This window comes from Chaetura pelagica, unplaced genomic scaffold (genome assembly GCF_000747805.2).
Source record: "Chaetura pelagica isolate M959 unplaced genomic scaffold, ChaPel_1.0 scaffold464, whole genome shotgun sequence".
NCBI lineage: Eukaryota > Metazoa > Chordata > Aves > Apodiformes > Apodidae > Chaetura > Chaetura pelagica.
In genome coordinates, this window is record NW_009952981.1 from 345,996 (window position 1) to 356,418 (window position 10,423).

The 10,423-nt window shown below is 45.0% G+C and overlaps 1 protein-coding gene across 2 annotated transcripts in view; it reads right to left on the reverse strand.

Annotated features, from left to right (window-relative positions):
• The window catches only part of P4HA1 (prolyl 4-hydroxylase, alpha polypeptide I), a 25,160-nt gene that overhangs the window by 3,851 nt on the left and 10,886 nt on the right, over positions 1-10,423 (reverse strand). Inside the window, exons 7-9 of one of the 2 annotated variants that reach the window (XM_009996397.1) lie at positions 10,135-10,311; positions 7,682-7,752; positions 735-834 (exon numbers count right to left, since the gene is read on the reverse strand). In XM_009996397.1, coding sequence (XP_009994699.1) covers positions 735-834; positions 7,682-7,752; positions 10,135-10,311 — 348 coding nt within the window. Of the gene's footprint in view, positions 1-734; positions 835-6,545; positions 6,617-7,681; positions 7,753-10,134; positions 10,312-10,423 lie in introns of both variants that reach the window. The other variant, XM_009996395.1, reaches the window with a different exon arrangement.

Consider the following 10,423-nt stretch of genomic DNA (forward strand, 5'->3'; position numbering starts at 1 on the left):
TTTTGGTGCTTTTTTTTTTTCTTCTTTTTTTTTTTTTTTTTTTTTTTTTTCCCCATCTCTATATATCCATAACCTCAATTGTTTTCAACCAGACACCTGGGCATGTTCCCACTAGGAGCTGAGATGCAGTGAGCAAAGCAGTGCAACAGCTTTCAGGAACCACCTCCTAGGTGTCCCATTTTCTAGGGATTCACACTGCTCACAGGCAGAGAAGCAGCTGTTCTGGGAAGCTGTTAAAAACCTCAAGCAAATTAATGTAACTAAGTACTTCTCAACACAATTCCCTCCAGCTGCAGGAACAGCCAGGCTTTCCCACACCACAGACACCAGACTGGCCTCCTAGGACCAAGGACAGGGTGGCAGATCTAAACACCTCTTCAGTCCTCAAGTGTCAAGCAGGCTGAACATTTTACTCTCCCCGGAGCAGCAAATCTGACCCTGCAGCAATGAAACTGATTTTATTACAAATCAAAAGGAACCACACCCGTCTGGAGCTGGAGCTGACCCTGTGTCTCCCACCTTACACTGAAGGGACTGCTGCTCTGCAAGGACCACTTCCTTTCTTCCTCCTTCCAGAAAACCCTCTCAGTCTTTCCTGGGCCTGGCATCAAATCCCCCATCAAATCCTCAGTACTGGGGCTGAAGGAGCTTTAGAAGCCACCTCCCCAGGGTGCTGCACACAAAGCCACCCAGCCTGAGCTGCCATTCCCCTCAGCCTTGTTCCAACAGCTTACCTGTAGTTCTTCTGCTGTGGAGACATCCAGGCCTGTCAGGTCCTGTATCCTGGTGTTAATGCGAGACACCACGGGGCTCTCATAGCCAGACAGCCAAGCACTGAGGAGGGGGGGGAAATGACTCAGGTGTGGTGGTCACAGGCAGCAGGCCAGCAGTACCAAAGCAGCATCAGGAAGTACTCAGAATTTAAGATGATTTTTAAAATATATATATATACATGTCAAGAATTTGGTAGGATGAGCAGAAATATTTCCAGGGCATGAGAAAGGCCTGCATGTAATTAATACTTGTGTTGTCTAGACAGAACACTTACAGCACTGGTTTAAGAAAGCTCTAAAACTAAGGGACCCAATTCCCATCCTGGACTACTGGATGACTGAAGAAAATGCTCCAATCAGGGAAATCTGTTCTAAAACAGACATGAAACAGTTTTGTCCTTACCTACTCAGAACAGCTCATTTAAACCCCATATTTGATGTTTTTTGAAGCCTGGGCCAGGAATAGGTGAGATACCTGATTTAGCACACGTGGAATCTGGGTGGTTGCATTGTGCCCTTACAGACAAGCACCCATCATCTGTCCTTCCACCTTACTTACCTGTGCAAAGGTACTAAAAACCATATTAAAACAATCCATGCATAAAATTATCTACCATTTTCCCTGTTGAACATTTGCTACCAGAGCAGCCTATTGCAAATTTGGTATTTGGCACATTTCAGGTACACAATGATTTTTAAAGGAAAACAAAAAAAAACCCAAACAAGACCCAACTTTTATATCAAACAACCCCACTCTTTTAAAGTTTAACTATGAATATGAAATGTCAGCCTCACTGTCCCAAAGCCATCTTCAAAATCTCTGCCTCCTGCTGTAAATTTGAATTTTTTCAGGTAGAAATACTGCATCTAAGCTAGTTGGCAAACTAGTCAGCGAAAGGTACAAGGAGGTAGAGCAACAGCTCTCCAGGAGAACAGCTGGAATGACCACAGCTCTGTGCATCCCTGCTGGATCCTTCCCAGCTGTGATCACATCCAGGTGCTTACATGAAAACATGCATATTTTCCCCTGGGTTTACAAGATAAATATTTTGTTTTCTTTGGAAAAAACCACCCATTTCATCTGCTCACTGTCTGTTGTTTTTTCTGAAAAACAAAACACTCAGCTGCTCACATTTATTTTTCTTTTTTCCTTGTTTTTCTTGCTGCTTTACTCACCCACTGTAGCTTGTGCACCTTCATTTTACTGCTTCTCTTTTCCCTCGCTTGGCATGCTCACTACCCTCCCTGGTTCTCTTTAATTCCCTTGGCAGTCCCTAATACAACAACATAAATGATTCAAGCCAAGATTTTCCCTCTTTTTCCAAGAAAATGGTGGTAGCCAGTTCTACCTTTTCTCTAGCCTTCTAGGCTCATCAGTGGTTCCTGCTTGTACCAGGACAGAACTACCTGTACTCACAGCTGAGCTGGCAAGTACACCCCAGTGTTTCTACTCAAATGGCCTTTCAGGTCTCTACTGAATTCAGGTTGTTTTCTTGAAAGAAATAAAAAATAAATACATCACATCCAACAAAAAGATCAACACCAGAGCATTTGGCATGGGAGGAACAGTAGCATGACACGTGACACGAGGCACTGACACAGGTTACAGAATCTCTATGAGCGTTTGGCTTTTAAGTGACACATGAACTACAGATGAGTAAGATGTCTCAGGACAAACACATCCACAGATCCACCCACTTCTAAACATGGTTAGTGTAAGGAAGTGTTACAGTGCAACCTTCTTGAAGGTGACAGAACCTGAAGCCTACATTTACAAAGCATTCCCCCTCAAAAACACCCAAACGAAGCAGGCAGCTCTGCAGCCACATGCTCTGCAGCCATGTTGAACAGATCATGCTCACAAGCATTTTTACCCTCACACTCACTACACAAGAGAAGCCCCAACACAAGCCCATCAGGCCTTCAATGTGTAGGGTCTCACTGCCTCTGGCCAGGCTACCACAAGGACTTCAAGGAAACTTTTTTTTTAAGAAAAGGCCAAAAGCATTTTTACTCCATTGGTTACTTAGAACTGAAGGGAATGCTTTGAGTATTCCAACTGAGAGAATGCTACAGCCTTTCATGAAGTAAAAGTACTATATATGTATTTTAGAAATAAAATTAATTGCCCCAGGATACAAAGACAGTCTATGAAAGGTGGAAGAAACACAAACTGAAACTGTATTTACAGTGCCAGCCTGTCTGCTGAGCAAACTCAGAAGGAGGCATCTAGTGCTGAACAGCTTAGTGTGAAGAGCCAGTTTGATTTCCCTCTGGGAGGGTCACAGAGCCTGTTTCCAGGAGAACAGGAGCTGGGGAGGGCCTGCAGGGCCCCCATCAGCATCAGGAGGTCTCCGTGCCTCCTGCTGCATTTAGGATGCACCTCAAGGGCCTTCTGTTCCTGCAGGCTTTGCCTGGTGACCTTCACAGGAGGTAACAACCTGTCCCACATCATTCTCTTTTGCTGCTAGTCCCAGCCCTGGCCCTTTGCTGACATCCAGTTAAGTGTGTGCCTGGTTGAAAACCACTTTGAGTAAGTAATGGGTACTCCCTCACACAAAGGACTCTCCTTTCCTCTTCTTCTCTATGAAAAGGAAAAAGAGGAAAGAGAGGGGCGAGGGGAAAAGAGAGGGGCGAGAGGAAAAGAGAGGGGCAAGGGGAAAAGAGAGGGGCAAGGGGAAAAGAGAGGGGGGCAAGGGGAAAACAGAGAGGGGCAAGGGGAAAAGAGAGGGGCAAGAGGTCCAGCATGACTCAGTCAATGCACACAGCTGTTCTGCAGGGAGAATACTCCTCTGACAAGGTAACTGGCATGAGCAGCTCTGTCACATCTCTGAGCAGCTGACACCTACCTGCCCACTGAGGGGAGAAAGGTTTGTAACAAGAAGGGACAATCCTATTTCCTGGGAAGTCCTAGCATGGCAGTCTAAGATGTGACTTCACTCACTGGGGGATTTGGTATTTCCATCAGCCAAAATTCCCAGACTACAAAGCAATAGTATTTTGGTGTCCCACTTGGCTTTGTAAAATGACACCCACGAACCAAGCTAATATGTTACAGCAACTGAAAGGATTTAATTAGAGGGCTGAATATTTCTTCTTCCTCACACTGAGATCTGGCTTTTAACAACTTTTATATTAATTACCAGAAGCAATTACACGCACTCCTCCCTCTTAGGTATCTTATTAGAAATTGTATTAGCACAATATGTAGAAATCATTTTAGATTAAGCAGTGCATGAGGAAGGAACAGACAATTGTTCTGATCTACGTGACATACAAGGGCTTATACACCCAACCAAAAGCTCATCTCCTCCAACTGCACCAGTCAGTCTGGTATCAGACATTACAAAGCCCACGTCCTCAGTCACACAAAATACTGCCAAAGTAGCTTTAGAAACTTCCTAAAAAGTACTTAGTCTGTGAAAAGTACTAGCAGAGACGCAACAGGGAGTGAAGAAAAGCAGAGTGGGTATTTCTCAAGTGGAAACTTTCACATCATATGCTACAAACTCCGACCGGCTGCTGGGAGGAGAGATTTTAAAAAGCAGCTTCTCTAAAAGCCATGTCAGAAGGGCTGAGTTTATTCTGGTAGTGCACACAGCATGGCTGGATGGTTCTCCTCCAGCTGCTGGCAGCCTGCCCCCTTTTATACAGCCTGCCACGTCCTACACAGCAAACAGTAGTCCTCTCAAAGAGAGGAATGCTGTAATTTAGAAGTGTATTTGCTAGGAAAGAATGTTTGAGGGGGGAAAGCAGTCATCTATTAAAAAAATAAAGCAAGCATTTTTTTGGTTTTCAGGAGCAATGATTCATCTGGAATCCAAAGCAGCTCCAACACAAAAGGCATTTCTACCAGAGGTTCTGCAGGAGAAGCTTAGGGATTCAGAATTAGTAGCAGGACCTTTCTGGCTTAGGGGCTTTGGGGGTGGCTTTCACCTCCTGCTGTATATTTAGGTGTCAAGTTCTCTTTTAAAGTATATGTATCTTAAATAATCAACACATGGAAGAATGCAAGGGGAAGCAGGAGAAGGGAAGTCCCCCTCCATCCTAAATAAACTGTCTTCACTAACTTGGCAACATGCTGTGCCCCATTTCCTTGTATGTTTCTTTGCAATCCTAATTCCAGTTGCCAGTGAGATACTGAATTATAAATAGTAGCTCAGTCATATTGGATTAAATTCTCTGAGTTCCTTTGGTCTGTTAGAAGGAAGGCCCAGAGCACCCAACCTTAAAGGTGTCAGGTATCACTCACCAGGCAGTGGGCACCAGGTGGCTGCTCTGGGCTTGCAGCTCACACACCAGGGAGGCAACAGCACCTCACAGCCAAGGGCTGCCCTTGCAGATGATCAGAGTCCCCAGGCAAGGGACAGCACACACTTAATGCCTGATTCAAACCCAAAGAGAAATAGTTATTTTGTCATGTCACAAAGCCAATAAGGAGGTGATGGCAAGCGGCATGTGGCTGCCCCATCAGCTGCTGGCAACCACAAGGGAATCAGCTTTTCCTGATGGGTGTTGTGTAGTACTGCTTCTGCTGACTGTGGCATCTGCACTAGTCTCAAGGCATTAACACTTCCCACTAAGGAAAAGTCAAAACTCTATACATTTAAACAGGCCATCTGTTTCAATAAGGACCAATTATACGTCTCAAACTCAATTCTGGTCACCTTCTCTAATTCCTAGCACATCAAGTTTGACAAAAACACTGAGGATGCGTTCAAATAGCTTAACAAGCTCCTTCAGTAAATGCCCCAGAGTGTTCTGCATCAGGACAAACCCCAAGATCTGAATACAATCTTTCTTTAAAATATAGTCACAGACAACCAAGATAGGACAGACTTAGAAATTAAATTTAAAAAAATAACAATTAAATGCAACACTTGTCAAAAAGGAAGACCTATGTTCCTAAAGTTGTTCATGAGAGGGTCTGTGAAGGTGGTTTTAAGGAACAAGCATGGAAAAGCTCACCAGTTTCCAAAGGACTCTCACTCCCTGCTCTGATGATTAGCAGACCCACACACTGCTGAAGCTGCAAGGCAGTTCTCAGTGTCTAAAAATGCAAGTTTTCAACTCGCCACTACTTGTAACAGGTGTGGCTTTACGGATCAGACTTCAGCTACAATGGTTTTCTAGTTTCCATGAGAGTTGCAATCATTCCCCAATCAATCAACTTCTTGTGATCAAGTACTGTGAAGCACTTTTCATCTTTTTACAGAAATTCACAGCCAAGTAAAAACCCTTTAGCTACAGCCATTCTTATTCCAGAGTTTTTGTTAAATGATGTTGAAAGAACACTAGTTCTCTATTAAAGCAGCAACTACTCTCCCTCTTTTAAAGAAGGAAATGGTTAAAGGTTGCCAGCTGGCTTTCATGTGCACTATTGCCAGGAACTCCAGCAGCTCCCCAGTGAGAAGCAGCAAGCACCAGCAGGGAAGCTCAGAGGCAGAGAGAAGCCACAGGCACCTGTTAGTGTGAGCAGAGCCCTGCGCTGTGCTCAGGGTTTAGTAGATTAGTTGCACCAGACCAGCCATGCACAGCAGAAGAGGGCACTTCCATCGTGGCCACCACTAACATTTAGAACCATTTTCTATTTCAGCAGCTTGCTCTTGTGTTAAAAGGCAGCCCTGTTTGCTCTAGGCCATTCTCTTTCTTCTAAAGCAAGACAAAGTGATGCACAATCCTCATTTGCCCCACATTTAGAGATGAAGCAGCACCAACCCAGAACAGACTTCCTCAGACTACATACACTTTTTTGGAAGATGCTCCCCTTACCTCTTAGAGACTCTGTAATGTGCTGTGGTCAGTTTCCCAGTCTCAGGGTCATGAACAGTAGCACGGCTCAGCTACAAAAAGAGAAAGGACAAGGGCTTACCCACCTCATAGGCTGCTTTTTTGCCAAGCCACAGGTGTTTGAAAGGGTTCCGATTGGTCTGGATGGTATGCAATGCTCTTAGATTGGCAATGTTAGAAGGGCAACAGAAGCTGCAGCTGCCATGTCCAAATCAAATCAAATTGGTTGGAAAAATTTGGTTAGATTGTCCTTTCACTTTTTTCCTCCTTTTTTCTTGTTTTTTTCTTTTTTCTTTTTTTTTGAACTAGAGACTTTCTGCAAATAATTTGTGATGCTGAGTTTCACAGACAATTCCTCTTCACCCAGAAGTGTAACCCCTGTCAGAATTTTGGCTTAATTCTGGTGAAACACACAGCCAATCTTTAATCACCACTACTAGAACTAGGGGAGGTGGTTTCTTTTAGAACCAGCCAATTTTGGAAAACAGACTGATGTCAAGACTCATAGCACTTAACAGACAAGCTGGAAAGAACCAGAAGCCTTGTGAAAAGGAGGCTGGATTTTGCCAGGTTTGTGGCTGCAGGAGGTAGAAGAGCCCAGACAGCAGAGCAGGATTATCTGGGACAATGAAACTCCGTGTGACTAACGAACATGTGTTGTGTGTGTCCCTCCAGCACAGTGCACAGCAAGGACCTGAAGCATCTCTCAAAGGTACTTCAAGTGGTCTGCTAGATCTCACAAGGAAAGGGAGGACAATTTTTGTTTGGTGAGAAGAGCAAGGGGAAGGGAATAGTGAAAAAATACAGACTCTACTGTAGCATCACATTTTTTTTTACACTGAATGTAGACTTGCAAGAATCTTGTACAGACGTCTTTTGAGAGCACAAGCTGAGGAGGTGATCAAAAAAAGAAAGAGGAGCAATCCAAATACAGCCCCAGGACTTCTAGCTGAAGGAAAAGACTGAGAAACTCAGCAGTAACAGCCTGTTACAGATCTGCACGTAACAAAGCGGCGGACTCCAAAGTTGTCTTTTTAGCCCACCTCTTCTCTTCCCATAATGAGCAGGCTCTCCACACTCATTGCAGGCTCACAACATCTGGCACGGAGCTCTCTTACCTTTTGCTAATTCTGTAATGTGCCGTCTCCAAGGCTCCTGTTATGGGGTTTGAAATGGTGGCTCGCCTCAGCTGTGAAGCGAACCATCAGAACAGTTGCATTACAAGCACATACTGCATCCCAGCAATCCGACCATTCAGAAGCCTACGGGGAAACGCCGCCGCGCCAGCCACCCCGTCACCTCCTGCCATGGGACTTCTTGTATGGAGGGGTGGAAAGGCATGAAGCACTGATGGGGAAGGAGGGGAAGTCTCCCATTTTACTAAAATCAAGGTTTTTTGGGGTTGTGTTTGTTTGTTTTTTGGTTTTTTTTAAATGTAGTGTTTGAGAAGTTTTCCAGGAGGCAACATTTCCATTTCTGTAGCAAGAACAACAGTCGCCTCAATCAAGCAAACTAGAAGCTTTCATTTCCTTCCCAGTGCAACAGCTGCTGGAAGCAGTACAGGATCATGGCATGTGCACAATTGGTCCTTTGTTAGCACTCTGTCCTGTGCCTGTAAGAGGGGCAGTTAAACTGAATTCAGGCAACACTGTGATCTTGTACAAGCATATGATGAATAAAAGCCCTACCTACCTTTTTGGTTCTTTCTATACCAAAAGCAGCACTGGACTCCCTTACCACTGACTGCTAAACACACGTGCAAGTGCACAGGCATATTTCCATTCCTAAGTTACACAGAGTGAGAACTCCTGGCTCAAGGCTTTCCTTTCCCTCTCTTGCACTCAGCTTACTCAAAGCCATTACATCTCTATAAATACTCTGATTCAGAACCTCAGGAGTGCCTACTAACATCCTTCATGTACTGCCAGACACACTCCAGCATTTCTAACTGGGAGGGTGAGTTGCAGAGCCCAGATTTTGGAAAAGGCACAATATGGCACCCCAAGTCCCATACAACTACAAGAAGTCATTTCTGTTGTTTGACTAAGTAAAACGAGGCCTCTCCATGCCCACTAACTCAAAAAGGTCCTTGGGAACTCTTCCTGTGCTGCCTCTTCTCTCCAGCCATGCAGACACCTGTCAGAATTGAGGCACAAACTATGACTCCAGCAAGACTCCCAGAGCCAGCCAGACTGCCAGCACAGCAGAGGGCACAGAGCAGACAGCATTGCCTTCCAAGAGGCAGCAATGGTGACAACCCGAGAGCCCTGCAAGGCCTCAGCCATAGGAAATACGTGGAACATGTGCCTACAGATGCTTCCACATTGATGAACTACCCATCTCCAAGTCCTCCCCACAAGCCAAGCATTTGATGGGAAGACAATTTATCTCCGCAAGTTTGGAAGATAAAATTACCACATTCACAAGTTCTTATTTTCAGTGCTGAGACTTCTTCCTACTCCATAAGGAAGTGATTCCGTCCTGTACCACAGATGTAATGCCAGACCTTTCACAGCAGCAAAGGGGCTTAGTGACTCAGAGAGAAGCAACTGAGGCTGTGATTTTTAGACCTGCAGCCTGACAGAACAGGAAGAGATGTTTTACAGGCAAGTGAAGAGAATTGTTTGTACTTCTTGCTTACAGGTTGTCACCTTAGAAATGTAATGCATCAGTCTTTAGGAAGCTTTAAAATCACCTTCAGGCTACCTAGCACTTAGTGCAGTGGCCAAGGACAGGCTCTTCCTGTATCCAGGTATAACCCACTGCTGGTTTGCTTTGATGGAATAATGTATCAATTTAACTAACTACATCTTCAAAGCACATCTGGAGATGCAGTCGCACCAACTGGATACAGAAGGCAACTCTGTCAGTTTGCTGTTTTTGTCCTGGACACTCCTGTTGACTCTGACAGTTGAGCTGCCCTAGATTACTCCACATTCAGAATCAAAGAACCTCAGGATCCAGTTTCTGAAATAGGATTTGATATGAAAAAGAAGCAGAGTACCACTAAGTACTGCCCTCTTAAAGCTCATTCATCTGCAAGCAACCACCAAGCCTGGGAGACCAAAGTCAGTTTTGTACTGAAAGGAGAATACAACTCTCACTCTTGCCTACACAACACAGAATTCCAGGGCCAGAGGAACACCTGCCTTTCCTTTGACATCACTATTATCTGTGTCACCACTCTGGCAAACACAGACTTAGAGAAGAAAAAAAAACAAAGCAGAAAACCAAACAGAACCCAGATGACAGGTATACTTCAAGGCAACCCCGCTGCAGTCCCTTTGTTTTCTGTTGCAGAACATTCTCCTCCTTATCTGAAGCAGCCTGCACTTAACTCATGTCTGCTGGAAGAGTCTGACAACCTTGCCTTGCTGTTACCTGGCTCTCTCAACTACACAGATTTCCAGCTCCCCCACTGTCTCCTTCAAAGAGTGTGTCACCAAGTGCTACCAGGTGAGAAAAGCGACGTGTGAGCACACACATCTGCATTCCAGAGGAGGCAGAACCACAGGCACTCAGACAGAAAACATTTCAGCTCCCAAAAGGCCCAGCAGTGTAAGGCATTTACCCTCGGTTTGGCGAGCTCTTTCACTGTTTCAATCTCTTCGTCAGAGATGATGTCCAGGAAGCGAACGATCCGAGGTTTGTCCCACTCATCTTCCTGTTTGACAGGGCCCAGGATGTATCTAGGATTCCTGTTGCCGTCGTAGTAGCGGCAGAAGAGTCTTTTTTGTCTCCGAGGAGTCTGAAAGGAAGAAGGAGCAAGAGAGACCTTCAGAGACCTTCCCTATGACATCGATGCCTCTGTGAAACAAGAGGTGCTCAGAACAAGAGTTGGGAACAATTCACTTTCCCTA